Source organism: Pinus tabuliformis, chromosome 4_1, assembly GCF_031772625.1.
Source record: "Pinus tabuliformis cultivar Carrire ecotype Pingquan chromosome 4_1, CPIR1, whole genome shotgun sequence".
NCBI lineage: Eukaryota > Viridiplantae > Streptophyta > Pinopsida > Pinales > Pinaceae > Pinus > Pinus tabuliformis.
This window is the reverse complement of record NC_142303.1, coordinates 220,839,271-220,864,144: the sequence shown is the minus strand read 5'-3', so window position 1 is coordinate 220,864,144 and position 24,874 is coordinate 220,839,271. Positions and strand designations below refer to the sequence as shown.

The following is a 24,874-nucleotide window of genomic DNA, read 5'->3' as shown; positions in this document are numbered from 1 at the left end:
TTCAGTAACAGGAGCAGGATGCAATGCAGATGCAGAGGGAGGTGCAGTACAAATGTAGAATTAATAGTAGCAGTGTCAAAGGCAGCACTACAATAGCAACAACATCACAGTAGCTGATGGACAACATGCTAGGCATCAGCAGCGCAGACACAACGCTTCAGAGTAATAGTAGTATGCAGAGAGGTAGTGTATTTCTAGAGCACAGTGTTGTGAAAAGCGCGATTAAATCGCGCTTTTTTCCCCGCGCCGATTTAATCGCGCTTTTTACACGAAAAAATCGGCTATTTTTTTTTGCCGATTTTTTTCGAAAAAAACGCGATTTTTTCCGAAAAAAGCTCGGGGTTGCCAGGACAGCACGATTTTATAATTTTTTTTTTGGTTTTTCATTTGGTCATTTGGGTTTTTTCATGCAATTTTTTTTGAAAGAAACAAATAATTTTTTAGTGGGGCAGCTTAATGATCAAGTCTAGGCCCTAGTATGGATATGCTATTCATGGTAATGTTAAATTCTTAAAGTAAAAGTGACATTCTCCTTAATCTTCATTTTCATCCTTTTACTTAAATTTTTAACATTACCATGAAATGACTCAGGATGTTTGAGAGTGGTTCCAGCCTCATTGGATTTCATATGGAGAAAGTAGAATTTTAGATTTCATTTAACATCTAGCAGACTTATCAGTTTTTCAGGATTTCAAGATTGGGAGATTGTAATGTTTCCAGGTGACACCACCTGCTTGGGCTACCCCTGCCACCAGTAGAGGACGTGGTCTACCTCCTATAGCTCCTACTTCTAGTTCTTTAGCTTCTAGAGCACATCAAACTCCACTGCCATCTCCACCAGCACAGGCACCAGCATCTACATCTAGAGGGAAAGGGAAAGCTGTGGCATTTTCTCGCAAGAGGGGCAAAGGAAATCAATAGGATTAGACCTCATTTTATTGTATATGACATTATGACATGATGAAATACATTATCATATTTTTTGTTGATATTTTGAGGCTGAGTTGGGACTCAGGAGTCAGGACTTACTATTCAGGACATGATTCAATGTTATGTTTGATTTTAGCGCTAGAAATGATATTAAACATCTTATATATTAGTTTTTCTATCATATTTATGTGTCAATGTATTTATTTTATGTTGTAGATGGTTTAGATATTAAAAAAATTGAAAAAAATGAAAAAAGAAATGAATATTTTTGTACCAAACGATTTTTTCCTGCTTTTTTCCGATTTTTTCCGATTCGTTCCCCGCGCCGATTTAATCCCGCTCGCGCTTTTCACAACATTGCTAGAGCACATTCCTCGCTAAGAGGGAGTGTTGATTTGGGGTAGCATCGGATGTGCTCTAATACACATATTTTGCAGGGAGGCTTGGGCACATGTATTCCAAAGAACCCAGAAAGCGTTTTGGGAAATTCCACCCAGAAGTGATTTTATTAAAATAATTAATATTTTTAATAACGTTCCAAAGTCTAAACTTAGGAAAATTAAAATATTAATGGGTATTAATCCACTCAGGGGTGAAACTTCTAGAAAAAGCCATGGATAAAGTCAAAATGATCTGAACCTTTGATTATGTTTTAATCTAGGCCATTGATTGCTCAACAGGAAGATATAAGAAGGGACTTGAGGGTCATTTGGAAGATGCACCAGGCAGATACTCAGTTGCCCAAGAGAAATCGATTTTCTCACTGGTCGAAGTTCGACAAGAGAAAATCGATTCAGAGGGAGAGTTGCAAGTGAAGGAGAGTCAGAGAGGGTTCAACATCAGTCAGGGAGACAAGGACAAAGACACAGAGCAGCAAAAGGAATAGCACTGGGCAGATTGACGCTGGGAGAGGCAGTGCTGGCCTAAGTGATGCAGGCATTGCGCAGGCCAATCTAGAGGCCAGAGAAATTGACGTTGGGCAAGCCAGAGAGACACAGAGGGTCAAGGAACTTCTCTCTCGAGTCAGAGACTTGTTCAGGAATGTCTGTAAATGTTTCTCAGTTCTATACTGTTGGGTGAAATTTTGTACATGTTGATTTTTGTTGAAGAATAATAAAATCCTCATTTGTTGCACTAGTTTACTCACATTGGGTTTTTCCGAGGACAACTGTCCAAAAATAATTGTCATTGTGTTTGTATTTGTGCCGGCATTTTACTTACATTTAATTTATGCAATGTTTTAATTGTGAAGGCTGCAGTAGAATATGTTTCGATATTTGCCGTAAGAATACAGTAGATAACTTAACTCTGAAGTAATAATTAGAAGACGTCATATTAATCATTGCAGTAGGATTTCCATTTTAGAAATTTTCACATGTATTAGCTTCGATATTTGTTGTAAGAAGCAGTGGATAATTTTTTTCAGTAATTCACAAATAGGAGAAGTTTAATCAGTCGCTGCAGTAGTTGATTTGGGTGGGATTCTCAAATTTTCACAAGACTTATTGATTTTTGTTTTGATCATTACTTATACTTCCTGCATGTATATTTGAGTATTTAGATGTTTCTAACCTCCTCGATGAAATGTACAAAAATCAAATTGACTTGCCCAATTCAAAGTGAAAACAGTCTTGTCAATTTCTGCAGTCAACTGTAGTCAAACTTCAACCCTAACCAAAAAGTCAACGCTGGTCAAATCAGCAATAAATCATCCTCAAAATAGCTTGGTCTTCCCCAGTCAAACTTGGCCTGATCAGGAGGTCAAAGTCAGCCCAAAACAACTCAGTCAAACTCAGTCAAAGGAAAGAGAAAATGCTGTAATTTTCTGCGATCAAACTGCAGTCAACCCTGAAGTCAGCGCTGGTCAAACTGCCCAGATTCCCTCGATTTATGTGCCCAGAAATGCAGCCTAAAGAGACAGAAAAGATCCTCTAAAAATCGCAGTCAAAGCTGGTCAACAACCCCTTGGTCAATGCTGGTCAAACTTGGTCTGCTGCCTGAAATTTCGGTCCTGCAATTCAGCCCAGAAAACTCGTCCTTCTTGCCACACGTGTGAGAGAGAGAAGCTGCCCAATAGTTGTACGAACCAATGAGAGAAGTAGAGAGAAGAACATGTGAGTGATTATGGTGCCAAATGAGGTGTGAGGTCACTTGTATTTATACAATTCGCTGTGGGTGAAGAGACACGTCCATTGGGCTTCTTGAGCCTACATGTTGATGTGGCCGATCTAAGCGATTTGCACATGTGGGCATAAATTCAAAATCACACTTCTGCTTGTCCAAATGAAATGATCTTTATATCAATTTTGGTCCCCTCGAGAAGAGGAATTTAATGCAATCATTATCTCCATCAAATGAAATGTCCCAAGGTGGAATTTGGCCCTAGTTGCCAATTTTAACAGTTATTAACCATGTTTCCTAAGGCAAAACGCATTTTTATGAGTTTTTTAACCCGATGTGGGATCCATTTTTGGACTAATGTGTTCAACACAGTAGAACATGCTAGTGAATCATTGCTGACATGTGTCTAACATGTGTTACGTACGTGTCTTGTGATAAGAAATGTATCCAATGGGTGTCAGACATGATGCCCTAGCTTGTCTATTACAATGACATGGGCAAGAGGGCCTGTAGGGCATGCCATGTTACTTAGTTTAGTAGTAATCGTATTCATCTTTATAACATTCTATAGGATTGACATGTTCTCCAACCATAACAAAAAGAGAGCAGAACTATAGATTCTCTAGAAATTAAAGAAAAAGAATTTACCTCAGATATATATTGTAGAAGATGGTCTTTATCAGCTATATCAAGCTCGACTGCTGTTGTATTAGGAATCCCTTCAATTACCTGTCCCACAATGTTGTTTAAAATTTTAAATCTCATAAAGATCATCCATTGATTTTTTGAAAGTGAAAAATATTGAAAAAATGTTTTCCATGCTTCCTATGTCCTTGAATAACCTTTTATAAATCGAAGTGTTGAAACAACTAATGTAAATTATGATTCAACTTTTGGATTGCCTAGATCATTCAACATAAAATAATCTAAAATTATGCATACACAAAATAGAATTTGAGAAACAAATAAAACCCAAAAAGATTATTATATAAACCAAATCAAGTTATTTTCCATCCACAAGAGTAAAACATAACCAAGAAAACATCAATCCTTTCACACATTTCCATTGCAATGAAATCATTAGCTACAAGCCTACAATCGATAGTGATATACGACGTTACATAATTAATTTGTTTTATGCACATATTGAAACACTGGAATTCCTAAAAAAAAAGTTGGGAGCTTAAAGGATTGCATGGATGCATGCCAGCAACACATTACTACTAGTGAAGGACAATAAACTGCAATTGTTGTGGATTATTTATTAACCCTAAAATCCATAAAAAGAAAGAATGAAGGAAGCTAGGAAGAAAATTACATTAATGCCCACGTGACCAAAATATGTCAATAGGACTAGAAAGAAATATCATAATGGAAATGCCGTAGTGTAAAAGACAACCCTCGGTTGCAAAAGTATGTAAAGATAAATATAAACAATACAAGGGGCTATTCATAAGAGGTAAAGCCTGGGCAGAGAAACATAGAAATGTACTACTATGTAAGAAGAGAAGCACCGATTTGCACCAAAATAAGAAGAGAAGAAAGACATGAAAGAAAAAATATCAAAGATGAAGAGTGATGAGACTGGTAATTATGCTTTTCTAATCATACATTTTTCCATCTTCATCCTCATGTTTTAATTCTTCCATTACTATTATTAGCCAATTTCACTTCATTTCAATATTCCAATAAATTATATTTCATGGTTGGACTTTCATATAAAATGAATGAGTTTTAATAGGAAATGAACGAGATTACATGATTTGTGTGCATGGCATGGTTAACTTGTTAGTTGCAGGACTCAAAAGGAAGCTATCATGGTTTTATTGTGAATTGATTGCCACAGAATTCTTCATTAGCAACAGTTGCTGCATAACTCCTTAATAGCATCAAAATGTTACGCCAAAATATCAGTAACTACAGTGTTTCTAATTAGTGTAGTCACCAACAAAAGGAAGACTCAGCTGCTATAAAAAATTTCAGCAACAACAATTTTGTTTAAATAGTGTAAATATTGTTTTTACGATAAATTTTGAAAAAAAAAAAAAAAACTTAATAGACTATCACACCAGCCACATAAAAGTATTCATAATTACATACATTTAGTCATTTGGCTCATGTGTCAATTGTGGATCATGTAATTAATGAAGTGGTTAGGGTAGTTAGTTGTTAACACCATGGCTTATCTTTTTGGAAGTGGTATCTTGTATTCCTCCTCTATTCGAGGAGACTGTTATTTCAGTTTTTAGTTAAAGTTAGTTTCTGGAATTCGAGCAACCATTTCATCAAGCTTGATTTTTGTATACAGGCCAGAAAAGAGAATTAAGGGGGGTTCACTATGAGTTACATGTTTTTGGAATATATAGCTCTTTAGTAAATCCTAATGCTGGTTATTTGTGGTCGATTGAATTTCCTTTAGCAGATCAGACAACGAAGTATAGAGCAAGTGCCACTCCACATCCATGGTGATCCCGTTTTTTCCTTTAATTTTCAATTCCAGATCGTTTTTCTGTTAAGTATGTTTGGCTTAATTCTGTATCTTTTCCATTATCTACAACTAGTAAAAAATCTTTATTTCATAAGATTAATTATTTCCTTGCATTGAGAAGTTTAGGGCATATTTCATCTTGTAATAAACTAGGACTGGTTGAACTAATTTTTAATATCGAAGACTCTAGTAATGCAGCAAACTGGACAAGTCCAGTTAGCTATTGTAATTAATTCCTGTAGCTGAATTTATTATAAGTTGTTGAAAGTTAATTGCTGTAATTATTCCTATCACAGAATTTAGTTAGCTTTTGGATACTGGATATTGTATTAACTTCTTTATAGCTGAAATAAAGTAGCTAATGTATCAACAATTTAGGAAAACAAAGGCCCTGTAAATTCCCCCCTAAGAAAGAAACCTGCACCCAGTACAAAATAGCCATGGAAGTTAAGATTCTGAAAATTCATATATGGTGCATTGCATTTTTGAAAGATTCACACTTAAATAAAGTTCGTCCTTTTGATAAATGGAGTTATTAATTCTATACGTTGTCTGAACCTGTCAAATTTTGGTGCTGTTGTTGGGAGAAATGCCAACATTTTTAGAATATTTTGTTTTGTAGTTGGCCTTAGGGAATAAGTTATTAAAAAAGAAACGCTGAAATTGATATTCACTTCTGTCCTTTTAGTAAAAAAATTTTGTTCTCATCGCCTCAAAATCTAGCAAAGTATTGCTAGATGAGCATCTTAGAGTTGTATTCAGATACTTCTCCTGCATAATAATAAACCCTAGGAACTGCTGCACCGGTTTTCCTATGTTGGGTTTTTCCGGGGACTATTGTATCCAAAAATAAGTGTCCTATGTATCTTGTTCTTTGCTCTATTTTTTGTTTCATCAGATCAAATATTTAATTAGTGTAGGTTGCAAAAGTAATTTGCTTCAATATTCAGAAGAATAACTTGGTTAATATATGTTAAAAATCAAGTAGGTGAAGTAAATTCAGATTTGCTGCAGTAGGGGTTCCTTCAGAGTGTAGGAATTTTCACATGGTATCACAACATTGATTTTGAAATAGGAAGAGAAAATCCAGCACTGAGCAGTGAGGCCGAAAGCTGCACTTGGCAGCAATTCGAATCCCCTTGAATGGATTGCGCAGTCCTTGCTGGGAAGCAAATTCGAGAAAATCTCTCTCTGAGTGAGATGATAGAGAGGTACGATTTCCAATTCGTGAGTTTGTAGAGGCAGAGGGAGTGACGCAGAGCCTCGGCACAGTGCTTGAAGGGCGCAATGTCTGCCGAGGCAGAAATCCGCTGGAAAAGAACAAAGACACTAGAAGGGGAATTTTCTCCTCAGAGAACTTTTTGCCAGAAAGTTCAAATCTCTCACTTGCTGAGCAGCTAAGCATTGCTAAGCAGTGACTAGAGGAGTCAGTTCAATAGTTGGGTGAGATGGCATTGCATGGGCTCAGAGATCAGGACAAGTTGGACGGAGCATCCAACTATGTCATCTAGAAGACCAGAATCTTAGCTATTCTAGAGGAATATGATCTCGAGGCCTACGTCAAAAGTATTGTAGATGTTCCTGCTAACAACGATCAAAAGAAGAAATACAAGGCCGAGTAGGGGAAGGCAAAAAGGCTCATTCTCGATGGAGTTCGAGATCATGTGGTCTCACACTTGCAGGGCAAGGATATAGCCCGAGAGATGTGGGAAGCTTTGTCTTCTCTGTATGAAGGCTCTTCCGAACAATGGAAGATGTATTTAGAGAAAAAGTTGTAGCGGAATTTGATGCAGAAAAGAGAAGGGGTGAACCTCTACCTTCAACGTCTTTAGGACACTAGAGATCAGCTTGCTGCAGTGGGGTCTACTCCTCTGCCAACCGCGATGGTGAGGATAGACCTGAATGGAGTCTCAAATGAATGGCAAGTTTTAGTCCAAAACATATTGGGCAAAAAAAAACTACCTTCGAGAGAGGAGATGTGGGCGGCTCTTCAATAGGAGTTAAGGAGGGACCTAGTGAAGGTCAACCTCAATGGCAGCAGTGGGAGTGGCACAAAGACAAAGTAGGAGAAGGAAAACGCAACTCTAGCATCAAAGGGATAGCAGAAGCCAAAGCGGAAGAAGGACATTTCGAAGGTGAAATATTTCAGATGTGTCGAGATGGGTCACTTTGCATCTCAGTGTCCTTTGAAGCAAAAGGATAAGGACGAGGAGCATTATCCAAAGGTTGTAGCCGCGAAGATAGATGAGGAAGAGTATGCCATGAGTGCCATGCATCTCCGGGAGGGAGATGGGGCGATATTGAGTTGTCATCGAGAGGACTACATGTGGGTAGGATCCTTGAGGAGTACACCTCTTGGATCAATTCCTTGCTATGGGAGCCCAAGATTCAAAAGTAGTGAGATGGACTTAGTGTCAAATGATACAGTGGATTGTTTGGAGGACAGATGCAGTGGCTTGGGACAAGACACTGATCAGCGTAGAGCAAGGTTGGAGGCAGTGCAGTTGGCACAGTGCAGGAGTCAGCAGCAGTGCAAAGATTTAGAGGGTCAGAATCAATAGCAGTGAGATTCCAACATTCATTGTATTATGTTGAACACAGTGAAGTTCAGCTAGTTTTAGATGTTTTTCAATTGCTTCTCTCAGTGACTGAGTTGCAGTACGGATGCAGTGTTAGCAGTGGCAGTGCTAGCAGCCTAGCAGACGTAGCGTTTGAGATGTTGAAATTTCTAAATGTTACCCATTAGAAATCCCTACTGCATTATCTAGTTTATTTCACCTACTTGTTTATTCCTTAACAAGTTATTTATTCATATAAATACTGAAAATAAACACAAATTCAACCTTAACTCATATACAAATCAACAACTGAAATACTAGACAAACACACGAGGGACACCGTTATTTTTGGACAATCGTCCTCGGAAAAACCCAATGCGGGAAAACCGATGCAGCAGTTCTGAGGGTTTGATTATTATACAGATTTCTTGAGTACAACTAAGGTGCCAAACTGGCTCACCCAACAGATATTTTTACATGGTAGTAATACCTCTTCTCAGAAGCAGATATTCAGCGTCTCAGCACTAGTCTGCCCCACAAAAATCCTTTTGGTGCTTCTCCAAGGCTCTACGTCAGCCCTGTTAGCCTCTACGTAGCTCTGGAATCCACTGTGTCAGCCTCTGCCTCTCTGCGTCAGCTCTCTGGCCTTCTGCATCACCCACACAGGCCCCTCATCCTCTGTACAATCTCTAGTTGCCTCTGCATTGATCCTCCTAGCTCTGCATAGCCTCCTTAGTCATTGCACTGACCCTCTAGCACTATCTCTGCCTCTCTGCTATGTACTCACTGCCCCTCACTCCAACTCAGATCACTTATTCAAATTTTCTCAGCAAACCCTGCTCTAGAAAATCGAACTGACTGATCAATCTTGTTGCATCTCCAACTGACCCTCAAGCCTCCTCTTATACTTTTCTTGTTGAGTCTTCAACGACTAAGATTAAGTCTCTAATCAATGGCTAAGATTAGATTTGTCTTGATCCATGTGATTTAAAACATTCTCACCTAGTTTTATATTAATACCCATTAATTGTTGAAATTTCTAAGTATTACCCATTAGAAATTTTATCTGTATTATATGGTTTATTTCACCTACTTGTTTAATTACTAACAAGCTGTTTAACCATATAAACACTGAAATAAACAAAATACAGTCTCAACTATCTACAAATCAACAACTAAAAGAAATAGACAAACACACAAGTGACACCGTTATTTTTGGACAATCTTCCCCAGAAAAACCCAACTTGGGAAAATTGGTGTAGCGATTTTGAGGGTTGTATTATTATGCAGTCTTTCTGAGTACAACTGGGTGCCAAACTGGCTCACCTGATAGAGAAAATAATCTAAAAGTAACACCTCTCTATTCGGAAGCAGATATTTAAAAAGTTTGCCCCATGAAACCCTCTCCAACACAATCTGAAGCTCAGCATCAGGCCTCCTAGTCTCTGTGTCAGCCTGAAACCCTCAGCATCAGCCTTTTGAGGCTCTGCGCAACCTCTCTGACTCTCTACGTCACTCCTGCAGCCTCTGCGTGGATGACGCAGGCCCTTCTAGCCTCTGCGTGGCTCCCTCTGGCTCTGCGTCTGCCTCTCTGCCTCTGCACTAGTCTTCTAGCACTATCTCTACCTCTCTGCATTGTACTCACTGCCCTCGCTGCAACTTTGATCAGTGATTCGATTTCTCTTCGCAAACCCCGCTCTAAAAAATCAAATGACTGATCACTTTGGTGTATTTTCCAACTGACCCTCAAGCCTCCTCTTATACTTTTCCTGTTGGTCTTTCAACGGCTGAGATTACATCTCTAATCAATGACTACGATTTGATTTGGCTTTATCCATGTCATTTAGAACTTTCTAACCCAGTTTTATATTAATACCCATTCATATTTTATTTTTCCTAAGTTTAGACTTAGGAACACCATTAAAAATATTAATTATTTTAATATCTCCTTAACCAGGTAGAATTTTCCCAAACCATTTTTGGGTCTTGGAGATCTCATGTGCTTTAACCTCTCCACCATGGCTAGAGCACATCCGATGCTACCCCAAATCAACACTCCCTCTTAGCGAGGAATCTGCTCTAGTAATACTCCATACTGAGCATCACTTGATTATATGGCACCAGTACATGTGCTGATGCTACGCCTACGTTAAGTGTGGTCCTTGCCATCAACTCCTAATCCGGCGTGGCCACTATGGAAGTTAGTTGGTCACGGATCTCTTTCAATCGACCGAGGAAGACATCTATCTACTCTCCCTTCTACATCTGGTATGACTTTAGCTGATTCTCTAGGAGCATCTTCCTCTGCACAGAAGTATGTTGGTACAATGTCTTCAAAGTGTCTCACATCTCCTTTACCTTTTCCTTCTCGGCAATATGTGGGACCACAAGATCCTTGACCCCATCAAGGATGATAAACTCTGCCTTAGACATTGCCTCTTTGTACCTTTCATTAGCTACCGGGTCAACTGGGATAGCCATCACTCTCAATGCGAAGCCCTTGATACGATGTTTGTCTACAATGGACAAGATCCTAGCCTTCCAGACCACAAAGTTGGACGCTCCGTCCAGCCTGTCCTGATCTCGTAGCCCATTCACGGCCATCTCGCTTCTCTTCTGTCAACTCCTATGAGTCTCTCTACTTCCCGCCTGGAAGTTCTCGGTTCGACTCCTGCTGAGTCTTTCTACTTCTTGTCTGGAAGTTCTCTTCTGGACTCCCTCTGAGTCCCGATTTCCCTCTTGGAAATCCTCCTGCCAATTGTCAAGTTTCCCTTCTCCAATCGTCTGTGCAACTGCAACATTGATCTGGATTCCTTGGCTAGATATCCGCCTCGGCAGCACCTTCCTCTACCTTGGTCATTCCCTGTTAGGTATTGTTCTAACCACAGTACTCCACCAGCTTCGCTCCCGTAAACTGCCCACAGCTTCCTTCGCCCCAGCAACTGAAGGATTGAGCCTCTTGGCTCTACGCAATCCCAACACCTGAAAAATAGCTCCCTCAGCCAAATGTGTCAGTCCTCTTGGCTAGACTGATGATGCAGTCCCTTTGCGTCAACCCTTTCTCTATTGCTTCTGCAAGGATCAGCGACTGTCACTCAGGACAGCTGATTTTGCTGCAAATGCTCTAATTCGCTGATGCCTTCAGCGCTCCGGTGATCTGTAACCACTCTCTGATACCATGTTGAATTGTTTAAGTCTATCCGTTAGAAAATTAATCTATATTCTATTGGTTTATTTCTTCTACTTGTAAATCCTGAACAAGTTATTTAAAACATTTAAATACCGAAATAAACACAATACAATCACAACATCTACAGATCATCAGCTGAAAGAAAACAAGCACACAAGTGACACCGTTACCTTTGAACAAATGTCCCAGAAAAAACCCAATGCGGGAAAACCGATGCAGCTATTTAGAGGGTTATATTATTATGCAGTCATTCTGAGTACAACTGGGTGCCTAATCGGCTCACCCAACGGAAAAAAATACACAGAAACAATACCTCTATATCTGGAAACAGGTATTCAGAAAACCTATCCGACGAAACACTCTCTGACACAGTTGAAGCTCAACGCTGGCCCTTCTGGCCTCTGCGTCAGCCTCCCGCTAACCTGCGTCAGCCCCAGGACCCTCTGTGCCAACCCTCTAATGCACTGCGTAGCCTCTGGGACCCTCTGCGTCACTCCAGCAACCTCTGTGTGGATGATGCAATCCGTCTGGCCTCTGCACTGACTATGCTGGGCTCTGCATAGCCTAGACTGGCTGCTACTCTTGCTCTCTCAATGGATGTCGGTAGAAGCAAGATGCGGATGAAGCGGCAAAAGAGTGCTAGAGTGCAGTAGTCCCTGGCAGTGCAGAGAGGGTTGCAGCAGTGCAAGAAGGCACAAAGTTGTTTGCAGGACTACGGGAGGCACAAAATTGTTGCAGCAGCAGAGAGGCAACAGAGGGAGCATATGATAGTAGTAGAGAGAGCTTCAACATCAGGAGGGCTTCTAGCCTGGCAAGGATGTTAATAGTTGGGTAGATCAATTACCATCATCTCAGTAACTGAGTTGCAGTGCAGTAGTAGCAGTGGTAGTGCTATGGGTAGCACGATGCAGAATGATGAGAGAGAGTTGCAGTGCAGATGCACTGTTGGGAGAAAGGACAAGTAGCAGCATGGATACAAAGGAGTTGTCGTACAGGTGTAGCAGTGGCAGTGGCAAAGCCATGGGCAGCAGTACAGGATGCAGCAGTGCAAAGGATGTTGGGCAGCAAGGCCAAACATCAGCACAAGTATTGGTTTTCCCATGTTGGGTTTTTCCGAGGACAATTGTCCAAAAATAATGGTGTCCCTTGTGTGTTTGTGTATTTCTTTCAGTTGACAATCTGTAGATGGTTGAGACTGCATTGTTTTTATTTCAGTATTTATATGGTCAAATAACTTGTTCAATAATTAAACAAGTAGGTGAAATAAACCAGATAGTGCAGGAAAATTTCTAACATGTTAGACATAGAAATTTCAACATGGTATTAGAGCATTGCGGATCACGAGAAAGCTGAAGGCACCAGCTGAATTAGAGAATTTGCAGCAGAAACAGTTGTCCCGAGAGACAGAAGTTGTTCCTAAGCAGAAAGAAGAAGAGAAGGAGTGAAAAAGAAGGGCATGCGTCATCATTTCGAGCTAGAGAGAGGCCAATGCAGAGGCAGAGGACGAAAGAAGAGGCTCACGAAGAGCCACATCATCCTACTCAACCAAGTAGGAGTGATGCAGTTGGCCAAAAGAGTGATTCAGCCTTGTCGGATTGCACAGAGTCAAGAGGCTCAATGTCTTCAGTTGTTGGGGCATAGGGAGTTGTGGGCAGATTTTGGGGTGTGAAGCTAGTGGGGTGTTGTTGCTATCAAGACAGAACTGTACCTAATGGGACAGAACTATCGATTTGAGGTAGCATTAGATGTGCTCTAGCCATGAAAATTGGTGGAGAGACTAAAGCACATGAGATCTCCAAGACCCAGAAATGGTGTGGGCAAATTCTACCCGGTTAAGGAGATATTAAAATAATTAATATTTTTAATGGTGTTCCTAAATCTAAACTTAGGAAAAATAAAATATTAATGGGTATTAATATAAAACTGGGTTAGAAGATTCTAAATGACATGGATCAAGCCAAATCAAATCTTAGCCATTGATTAGAGATTTAATCTTGGTCGTTGAAGGACCAATAGGAAAAGTATAAGAAGAGGCTTGAGAGTCAATTGGAGGACACACTGAGGGAGACCAGTCAATTCGATTTCTGGAGCGGGGTTCGATGAGAAATTCGAACTAGTGGTCTAAAGAGCAGCAAGAGGCAGCAAGTATGGAACAGAGTGTCAAGAACAGCACTAGAAGACCAGCAAAGAGGTTGGAGAGGCAGATGCAGAGGCAGCAGACTGCGCAGTCACTAGAGGGCCTGCGTGGGTGACGCAGAGAGGCCCAGTGCTAACGCAAAGAGGCAGGAGCTGATGCAGAGGATCTGGGAGCTACGCAGAGGTCAGCTAGCCTGACGCTAAGAAAGGGAGAAGTGCTGAAGAATTTTCTCTCTATTGGGTAAGCCAGTTTGGCACCTAGTTGTATTGAAGAATTGCTGAATAATAAAATCCTCCCTTGTTGCACTGGTTTTCCCACATTGGGTTTTTCGGGGGTTGTCAAAAATATCTCTATCGATTTGTCGATTCTTGTGCATGTGTTTCTTTCTACATTATGGTGTGATATTTGCAGCAAAATTTATTATAATGTTTACTTTAGGATTTTCATAAATAACTTATTGGAAAATAAGTAGGTAAAATAAATCAGTTGGTGCAGTAATAGAATTTTCACAAGAACCAAGGTAGAAGAAGTCGCTACCTAGGCAGATTTCTAGCCAAGCAATGCAGATCAGTGTCATAGGAGCAAAGCAGATCGGAGAGGTGCGATTCGACTATTGGCAGAAGGATTTCCAAGAGGGAAATCGAGACTCAGAGGGAGTCTAGAAGAGGATTTCCAGGAGAAAAATAGAGACTCACAAGGATTCAAGAAGAGAACTTCCAGGAGGAAAGTAGAGACTTGGAGGGAGTTGAAAAGAAGAGCAGAGATGGCCATGAACGAACTGAGGGATCAGGACAAGCTGGACGAGGCGTCCAACTTTGTCATCTGGAAGGCCAGGATCCTATCTGTTCTGGATAGACATCGCATCAAGGCCTTCGCCTTGAGAACCGTGGCTATCCCAGTCGACCCAACTGATAACGAAAAGTATGAGGATGCAATGGCCAAGGCTAAGTGCATAATCCTTGATGGAGTCAAGGATCATGTAGTTCAACATATTGTCAAGAAAAATACGGCAAAGGAGATGTGGGACACCTTGACGACATTGTATCAGGGCACTTCCGTGCAGAGGAAGATGCTAATGGACAATTAGCTGCGATCGTATCAGATGCAGAAGGGGGAGCAGATAGATCACTTCCTCAACAAGTTGCAGGAGATTCGGAACCAACTTACCTTCATAGGGGCCACGCCGAATCAGGGGTTAATGGTGAAGACCGCCCTAAACACAGTCTCCAAGGAGTGGGAGACATTCGTCCAAAGCATTTTGGGCAGAGTGAATCTTCCAGAATGGGAAGAATTATAGGCAGCTCTTCGCCAAGAAGAGGTCAGATGGCTGGCCAAGGCGGGAAGTAGCAACAAAGGAGCCCGGGTCAAGAAAGAGGAGGAAGAGGATGCAACTTTAGCATCTACTAGGCAGCAAGGGAAGAGGAAGAAGAATGACATCTCCAAGATTAAGTGCTTCAACTGTGGGGAGTTGGGCCATTATGCAACCCTGTGTCCTAGGAAGAATAAGGGAGAGGCTTCTGACTCCAAGGCAGCGCCAGCTCAGGCGGAGAAGGAGGTATAGGATGATGACGTATGTGCCATGAGTTCTCGTGTACCTCTAGAGAAGAGGTGGGGAGACATCAAGCTGTAGTCAAGAGGACTATAGAAGATGTAAGGGCAAGGATCCTTGAGGTACCCAAACTCTTGGATCATATCCGGCTACAGGAGCCCCAAGTGACAGTAGCAGGATGACGGATGTCGATAGAAGCAAGATGCGGATGGAGTGACAGAAGAGTGCTAGAGTATAGTAGTCCCTAGCAACACAGAGAGGGTTGCAGCAGTGTGAGAGGCACAAAGGAGGTTGCAACAGTGCAGGAAGGTACAACGTTGTTTGCAGCAATGCGAGGCACAAAATTGTTGCAGCAGAGGGAGCACATGATAGCAGCAAAGAGAGCTTAAGCATTAGAAGGGATTCTAGCCTGACAAGGATGTTAGTAGTTGGGTAGATTAGTTACCATCGTCTAAGTAACTGAATTGCAGTGCAGCAGTGATAGTGGTAGTGTTATGGGCAGCGTGATGCAGCATGATGAGAGAGGGTTGCCGTGCAGATGCAGTGTTGGGAGAAAGGGCAAGTAGTAGCACGAATGCAGAGGCGCTGCCATACAGATGTAGCAGTGGCAATGGTAGAGCCATGGGCAGCAGTACAGGATGCATCAGTGCAGAGCATGTTGGGCAGCAAGGCAAAAGATCAGCACAGGTATTGGTGTCAGATAATTAGAGTGATGTTCAGTGATGGAGCATTACTAGAGCACATTCCTCGCTAAGAGGGAGTGTTGATTTGGGGTAGCATTGGATGTGCTCTAGCCATGAGAATTGGTGGAGAGGCTAAAGCACATCAGATTTCCAAGACCCAGAAATGGTTTGGGGAAATTCCACCCGATTAAGGAGATATTAAAATAATTAATATTTTAATGGGTTCCTAAGTCTAAACTTAATAAAATAAAAATATTAATTGGTATTAATATAAAATTGGGTGAGAAAGTTCTAAATGACATGGATCAAGCCAAATCTAATCTTAGCCGTTGAAGACTCAACAGAAAAAAGTATAAGAGGAGGCTTGAGGGTCAGTTGGAGATACACCAAGATTGATCAGTCAGTTCGATTTTCTAGAGCGGGGTTTGCTAAGAGAAATCGAACCAGTGATCAGAGTTGCAGCAAGGGCAGTGAGTGCGTAGCAGAGAGGCAGAGATACTGTTGAAAGACCAGCGCAGAGGCAGAGAGGCAGACGTAGAGCCAGCAGAAGCTATGCAGAGGGCCAGAGGGCTTGCGTTAGTGACATAGAGGTTGCAGAAGTGACGCAGAGGGCCAGAGAGCCTGCACAGAGTATCAGAGGGCTGACGCAGAGGCCAGGAGAGCTGGTGCAGTGCCTCAGAGAGCCATTGGAGAGTTTTTCGTGGAGTAGACTTGCCAAATATCTGCTTCTAAAGATAGGTATTACTGCCAGATTGATTTCTCTGTCAGATGAGCCAGTTTGGCACCCAGTTGTACTCAAGAAAAGTTGCGTAATAATAAAACCCTCAGAACTGCTACACTGGTTTTCCCAAATTGGGTTTTTCGGGGACAATCGTCCAAAAATAACGGTGTCCCTTATGTGTTTGTCTCTTTCTTTCAGTTGATGATTTGTAGATGGTTAGACTGCATTGTGTTTATTTCAATATTTATATGGTTAAATAACTTCTTCAATAATTAAACAAGTAGGTGAAATCAACCAGATAGTGCAGGGAAATTTCTAACGGGTTAGACCTAGAAATTTCAACAGTTGATACCTCAACAAGAAAAGTATAAGTGGACGTTGTTGATTTGGGGTAGCATCTGATGTGCTCTAGCCACGAAATTTGGTGGAGAGGTTGGGGCATATGAGATCTCCAATACCCAGAAAGGGTTTGGGCAAATTCTAAACAGATAAGGAGATATTAAAATAATTAATATTTTTAATGGAGTCCTTAAGTTTAAACTTAGGGAAAATAAAATATTAATGAGTATTAATATGAATATGTGTTAGAGTGGTCCAAAAGACATGGATCAAGCCAGATCTAATCTTAGCCATTGATTAGGGACTTAATCTCAGCCGTTGAATTGTCAACAGGAAAAATATAAGAGAAGGCTTGAGGATCACTTGGAGATTACACTAGATGATCAGTGATTCTATTCTCTAGAGCGAAGTTTGCTAAGAGAGATAGAATCAATGATCAGGAGAGTAGCTAAGGGGCAGTGAGTACAAAGGAACAAAGAAGGCAGAGATTGTGTCGAGAGAGCAGCACAGCAGCCAAGGAGGGTGATGCAAAGCCAGCAAGGGCTCACGCAGAGGCAGCCAAGTGCTGTGCAGAGCACCAGAGGGGCCAGCATAGCTGAGGCAGAGGCTCCCAGAGATAATGCAGGGCCTCTTGGGGCTGACGTGGGCCAAGAAAGGTTGATGCAGGGCTAGCGTGAGACAGAGAGGGGCTGATGCAGTCCAGATTGGGCAAACGCTGGGGTTGCAGGAGCAGTTTTGTGCCGAGGAGATGCCAGAAGCGTTTTTCGTGGTTTCAACCAGGAGATTTATCTCAAACTGTGAGGTATAACTGCTAAGAAAATTCTCTGTTGGGTAGGCCAATTACAACACCCAAATTGTACTCTAATATTGCTTAATAAGAAAACTCTCAGATAGCTGCACCAGATTTCCCGCATTGGATTTTTCCAAGGACATTGGTCCAAAAATAATGGTGTCATGTGGTGTGTTTGTTCTTGTTTCTTTTAGTCGTGATCTGTAATATGTTGAGCATGCACTGGTGTTTATTTTCAGTATTTAGTTTGTAAATAACTTGTTAAAGAAAAATTAACAAGTAGGTAGGAATAAATCAGAAAAAGTGCATGAAAGGTTTCTAAATTAAGTAAACTTAGAAACTTCAACATGATATTGGAGCTTGATTGCAGATCACAGGAGGACTAAGAGACATCAATCGAGCGGAGCAATAGCAGCAGAATACAGCTATCCCGAGGTGACATAAGTTATTTCTAGCAACGCAGAAGCCAAGGAAGTGTGATGCAGTGCCAGCCAGAGCCACGCAGAAGAAGTCGGGAACTGCGCAAAGCCTCAAAGAGGCTAGCGTTGCTGATGTAGAGAGCCAGAGCGCTGACGCAGGGCATCCCAGGGATGACGCAGACCCATCCAGGGTGACTTAGAGCCAGCGTGAGGCAGAGAAGGGCTGACGCAATTCATAGAGAGGCAGTTGCTGGGGTCTAGAAGGCTGCAGGAATATTGCAGAGTGGAGCTGGTAAGGTACTATAGTCAGAATAGTACCTGACAGCGTAGGGCAGAGGAGCTATTACTGGGGGTTTCTAGCCAAGGAACCTGGATCAACAGTGCATTTGCATAAGACGATCAGAGTAGGGGGCATCTCGACAAGCGGCAAAAGGATTTCCAGGAGGGAAATCAGGACTCAGAGGGAGTCTAGAAGAGAACTTCCAGACGGGAAGTAGAGACTCAGAGGAGTCGAATAGAGAACTTCCAGGAGGGAAGTAGAGGAGCGTCATGGCACTACACGGGGTAAGAGACCAGGATAGACTGGACGGAGCATCGAACTTCGTAGTCTGGAAGGCCAGAATCTTATCAGTGCTTGACAGGAATCGTGTCAACAACTTCGCCTTGAAGGTTATAGCTATCCCAGTCAACCCCAATGCTAATGACAAGTACGAGGAGGTGATGGCGAGGGCCAAGTGCATTATCCTTGACGAGGTCAAGGATCATGTGGTACCACATATAGTCAAGAAGAAAACGGCAGTTGAGATGTGGGAGGCTCTCAAGAACCTGTACCAGCATACTTCTGTGCAGAGAAGAATGCTGCTCGAGAACCAGATGAGGGCGTATCAGATGAAGAAGGGTCAATCGATTGACTCCTTCCTCGGAGGACTAAATGAGATCCGAGATTAGTTGACTGCTATAGGAGCGACAACAGATCAGGAGCTTATGGTGAGGACAACCCTGAATGTTGTCTCAGAAGAGTGGGAAGTGTTTGTCTAGAGCATCCTGGGCAAAGGGACTCTCCTACCTTGGGATGAGATGTGGGCAGCTCTTCGCTAGGAAGAGATTAGGCGACAATCAAAGATAGGTAACAGCAGCAAAGGGATCAAGGTCAAGCAGGATGAGGAGAATGTGGCCCTAACATCTGAGGGAAAGCAAGAGAAGCGGAAGAAGAAAAATCTCTCCAAGATCAAGTGCTTCCACTGTGGGGAGATGGGTCATTACGCGACCTAGTGCCCAAGGAAGAAGAATAAGGGAGAGTCTTTCGAAACTATGGTAGCGCCATCACGGGCAGAGAAGGAAGTTTTGACAAACGATCACTGTGCCATGAGTGCACACGCACCACTTGAGCAGAAGTTGGGAGACATCGAGCTGTAGTCAGATGGACTACAGGCGATGAGGGGTAGGATCCTTGAGGTACCCAGCCTCTTGGATTAGACCTTGCTACGGGAGCCCCGACAAGTTGTAGCAGGACTAGCTAAGTGGGTAGAGATGGATGTGGATGGAGCGGCAAAGGGAGCTACAGTGCAGGAGTCCCAAGACAGTGCGAAGATAGCAGGCTGCAGCAATGCGAGAAGCACATAATGTTGCACCAGTGCAGGAAGGCACAGCGAGATGTGCAACGGTGCGAGATGCAGGGAGTTGTTGTAGCAACGCAAAGGTCAGAGAGAGGGAGCACTTGTGAGTAGCAGAGGGAGCTTCAACATTAGTGGGTGTTTCTAGCCCAAAAGGGAGGTCAGTGGGGAGATCAGTTACTTACTTTTCAGTAACTGAGTTGCAGTGCAACAGTGGGCAGCGTGGTGAGAGGAGGTGCAATGCGAATGCAGTGCTGGGAGAAAGGACCAGCAGTAGCACGGATGCAGAGGGAGCTTTCGTACAAATGCAGCAGTGGCAATGGCAGAACCATGGGCAGCAGTACAGGAGGTAGCAGTGCAGAGGATGTTGGGCAGGAAGGCCTAGCATTAGCACAGGTACCGATGCCAGATGATCAGAGTAATACTCGGTGAAGAGTATTGCTAGAGCACAGTCATCGCTAAGAGGGAGTGTTGATTTGGGGTATCATTGGATGTGCTCTAGCCACGAAATTTGGTGGAGAGGTTAGGGCACATGACATCTCCAATACCCAAACAGGGTTTGGGCAAATTCTAAACAAATTAAGAGATATTAAAATAATTAATATTTTTAATGGAGTCCCTAAGTTTAAACTTAGGGAAAATAAAATATTAATGAGTATTAATATGAATTTGTGTTAGAGTGGTCCAAAAGACATGGATCAAGCCAGATCTAATCTTAGCCGTTGATTAAGAACTTAATCTCGGCCGTTGAATCGTCAACACGAAAAGTATAAGAGGAGGCTTGAGGGTCACTTGGAGATTACACTAGATGATCAGTCATTCTATTCTCTAGAGCGGGGTTTGCTAAGAGAGATTGAATCAGTGATCGGGAGAGCAGCTGAGGGGCATTGAGTATAGAGGAACAAAGAAGGTAGAGATTGTGCCAGGAGAGCAGCGTAGTAGCCAAGGAGAGTGACGTAGAGCCAGCAAGGGCTCACGCAAGGCCACACAAAGGCAGCCAAGTGTTGCGCAGAGCACCAGAGGGGCTAGCATAGTTGACACAGAGGCTCCCAGAGCTGACACACGGCCTCCTAGGGCTGACGCAGGCCAAGAAACGTTGACGCAGGGCCAGCGTGAGACAGATAGGGGCTGACGTAGTCCAGATTGGGCAGACGCTGGGCTTGCAAGAGCAGTTTTCTGCTGAGGAGCTGCCGGAAGGGTTTTCCGGGGTTTCAGCCAAGAGATTTCTCTCAAACTGTGAGGTATAGTTGCTAAGGAAATTCTCTGTTGGGTAGACCAGTCAAGACACCCAGATTGTACTCTGATATTGCTTAATAAGAAAACCCTCAGATAGCTGCACCAGTTTTCCGGCATTGGGTTTTTCTAGAGACATTGATCCAAAAATAATGGTGTCATGTGGTGTGTTTGTTCTTGTTTATTTTAGTTGTTGATCTATAATATTTTGAGCATGCACTAGTGTTAATTTTCAGTATTTACTTTGTAAATAACTTGTTAAAGAAAAATTAACAAGTAGGTAGGAATAAATCAGAAAAAGTGCATGAAGGGTTTCTAAATTAAGTAAACTCAGAAACTTCAACAGACGCTTGAGAGATGAAAACACATCGGGTAAATACTCAGTAACTCGAGGGAAATCGATTCTCAAGAAGTAAGAGTTTGATTTCAGAGGGAGAGTTGCAGGGTGAAGGAAGAGGAGGGTATCAGCATTAGTCGGAGACTGAGGAGGAGGGGACGCAGTGCATCAGAGGGACAATGCGGAGGGACAACTCAGAGAGGCAGCGCAGCAAGGGATGCAATGGTCACGCAGAGATGACACAGAGGTGACGTAATGAAAGTTGGAGGGTATCTTAGGTGCTAGACTTTCTCCAAAGGGTGGAGGAAAATTATCTCAGGTGTTTTCATAAAGGTTTCTCTATGTTCTGCAAATCATTCCTTGTAAAGAGATTGTTGCTGAAGAATAATAAAGAAACCCTCATTTGCTGCACTGGTTTTCCCGCATTGGGTTTTTCCGGGAACTACTGTCCAAAAGCAACTGTGTTGATGTGATTGATTCTTGTGCTTGTATTTCACTATTCCTTTCTCTATACTATTATGTGACAACTGCAGTAGAATTTACTTTGATGTTTACTAAAGGGTTTTGTAAATAACTTATTGTGGAAAATAAGTAGGAGAAATAAATCAGTTATTGCAATAAAATTTCATGTTAGAAATTTTCACATGGTATCAGAGCTGAGATTGGGCAACCAGATTAGAGAATCTGCAATGAGTCGTAAACATGATGCTAGAGCAGCAACTCAAAAGGACTCACACAGTTCTCCCAAGAGAGAGGAAAGCATGAAGAATATAATGGATCACGACAATTTTGTGTTGGCTTCCAGACTAGAAGAAGAATTCGCTTGCTTGTCAAGTTCTGCTTCCTCTGAGGTTTGGTATATTGATAGCAGGGCTTCTGCACACATGATGAGAATATGAGAATGTTTCTCAAGCTATCAAGAAGAACAAATGAACTTCCAAATCACCATGGGAAATAAGTAAGATGTACCCCCGTAGAAAGAGGTTCCATAGTTTTCCAAACAGAATCAGGGGATCGGCTTCGAGCTACCAATGTGTTGCATGTTCTTGGATTGGGGATGAACTTAATCTCTGTATCTCAGTTACAAAACAAGGGCTATGATGTTTACTTCATTGGGAAGAAAGTATATATCAAACATCTGAGTTGTAAGAAAGTAACAAACTGTATAAGTTACATCTAGAATCTCCAATGGCACTGATAGGCAGCAGTGGTGAAAAGGAATTGAATGAACTATGGCATAGAAGGATGGAGCACTTACACCATGGGGTTCTAAGAATTCTCAGAGGAACCATCACAGGAGTTCCAGAATTAAGTACCAAACAAGACGATGTATGCAGAGGTTGCGTACTGGGCAAGTACGCCAAAGCGCTTATTTCAGAAGTAACAATAGGGCAAAGAGTGTTCTAGAATTAATACACTCAAATATTTGCGGACCCATTTCCATAAAAGCTCTTAGTGGTGCCGAATACTTTGTCACCTTCATTGATGACCATTCCAGGAAGACTTGGATCTACTTTCCAAAAACCAAGGATGAGGTTTTTGATCGATTCAAAGAGTTTAAAGCTCTGATTGAAAATCTGACAGGGAAAAGGATAAAAGTGTTGCACTCAGACAATGGTGGAGAATATGTTGGAATTTCTAAGTCTAACCCTTAGAAACCCTCCATGCACTTTACTAATTTATTCCTACCTATTTGTTCCATTACTTAACAAGTTATTTACAATGTAAATACTAAAAATAAACATTAGTGCATGCTCAACATATTATAAATCATCAACTGAAGGAAACATAAACAAGCACACAAAATGGCACCGTCATTTTTGGACCAATGTTCCCGGAAAAACCCAATGTGGGAAAATCAGTGCAACTATCTGAGGGTTTTCTGAATAGGCAATTTCAGAGTACAATCTGGGTGCCAAATCTGGCTTACCCAATAGAGAATGCCCTTGGCAGTAGTACCTCTCAATCTGAGATAAATGTCCCCGCTGGAACCCCGGATAAACACTATGGCAGCGCCTCAGCTCCAATCTGCCCAATAAATCCCAGCGTCAGCCTTTCTAGACTACGTCAACTTCTCTCTGCCCAGCGCTGGCCCTGCGTCACCCTGAATGGGTCTGCGTCAGCTTTTTGGCCCTCTGTGTCAGCAACGCTGGCCTCTCTGAAGCACTATGCAGCTCCTGGCTACTACTACGTCACTCTCTTTGGCTCTTGCGCTGATCTCTCGGCACTATCTCTGCCTCTTTGTCTCCCTGTACTAACTGCCCCTCAGCTGCAACTCCAATCATTAATTCTATCTCTCTTAGCAAACCCCGCTCTAGAGAATAGAATGACTGATCATATGGTGTACTCTCCAAGTGACCCTCAAGCCTCCTCTTATACTTTTCTCGTTGACATATCAACGGCCAAGATTAAGTCCCTAATCGACGACTAAGATTAGATCTGGCTTGATCCATGTCTTTTGGACCATTCTAACACAGTTTTATATTAATCCACATTAATATTTTAATTTCTCTAAGTTTAGACTTAGGGACTCCATTAAAAATATTAATTATTTTAATATCTCCTAAACTGTTTAGAATCTGCCCAAAACCTTTTTGGGTATTGGAGATCTCATGTGCCCAAACCTCTCCACCAAATTTCGTGGCTAGAGCACATCCAATGCTACAACAAATCAACACTCCCTTTTAGCGAGGACTGTGCTCTAGCAATACTCCTCACTGAGTATTACTTTGATCATCCGACATCGGTCCTTGTGCTGATGCTAGGCCTACGGCCCACCATCCTCTGCACTGTTGCATCCTGTACTGCTACCCATGGCCCTGCCACTGCCACTACTGCAACTCCCTATGCATTCGTGATGTTGTTGGTCCTTTCTCCCAACACTGCATCCACACTGCAACTCCTCTCATCATGCTGCATCGTGCTGCCCACTACTGCACTGCAACTCAGTTACTGAGAAGTAATTGATCTCCCAACTCTGACCTCTGATGCTAAAGCTCCCTCTGCTACTAACAAGTGCTCCCTCTCTGACCTCTGCACCGCTGCAACAACTCCCTGCATCTCGCACCGTTGCACACCTCTCTATGCCATCCTGCACTGTTGCAACACTTCCATGCCTCTCGTACTACTGCAGCCTGCTAGCCTCGCGCTGTCCTGGGAATCCTACACCGTAGCTCTCTTTTCCGCTTCATCTGCATCTGTCTCTACCCACATCCGCCAGTCCTACTATTCCTCTTTGGGGCTCCCGTAGCAAGGTCTAATCCAAGAGGTTGGTTACCTCGAGGATCTTGCCCCTCATCCCTTGTAGTCCCCCTGACTACAGCTCGATGTCTCCCCACTTCCGCTCAAGTGGTGCGTGTGCACTCATGGCACAATGATCGTCTGTCTCCACTTCTTTCTCTGCCCTTGTTGGCGCTGCCTTAGTCTCAAAAGACTCTCCCTTACTCTTCTTCCTCGGACACTAGGCCGCATAATGACCCAGCTCCCCACAGTGGAAGCACTTGGCCTTGGAGAGATCCTTCTTCTTCCGCTTTTCTTGCTTTCCCTCAGATGCTAGGGAAACATCTTCCTCCTCCTCCTTTTTGACTCTGATCCCCTTACCATTGCTTCCCACCTTTGTCTGTCGTCTGATCTCTTCCTGGCGAAGAGCCACCCACATCTCATCCCAAGGTGGAAGTGTCCCTCTGTCCAGTATACTCTGGACAAATATCTCCCAGTCTTCTGAGACTACATTCAGGGTTGTCCTCACCATCAATTCCAAATCCGG

At 42.5% G+C, this 24,874-nt stretch overlaps 1 protein-coding gene across 1 annotated transcript in view; it reads right to left on the bottom strand.

Annotated features, from left to right (window-relative positions):
• LOC149175031 (lysine-ketoglutarate reductase/saccharopine dehydrogenase bifunctional enzyme) overlaps positions 1 to 24,874 on the bottom strand; it is a 573,325-nt gene that overhangs the window by 249,428 nt on the left and 299,023 nt on the right. The window contains exon 15 of the mRNA XM_089419501.1: positions 3,700 to 3,780. Within this exon, the coding sequence (XP_089275627.1) occupies positions 3,700 to 3,780 (81 nt within the window). The remainder of the gene's footprint in view (positions 1 to 3,699; positions 3,781 to 24,874) is intronic.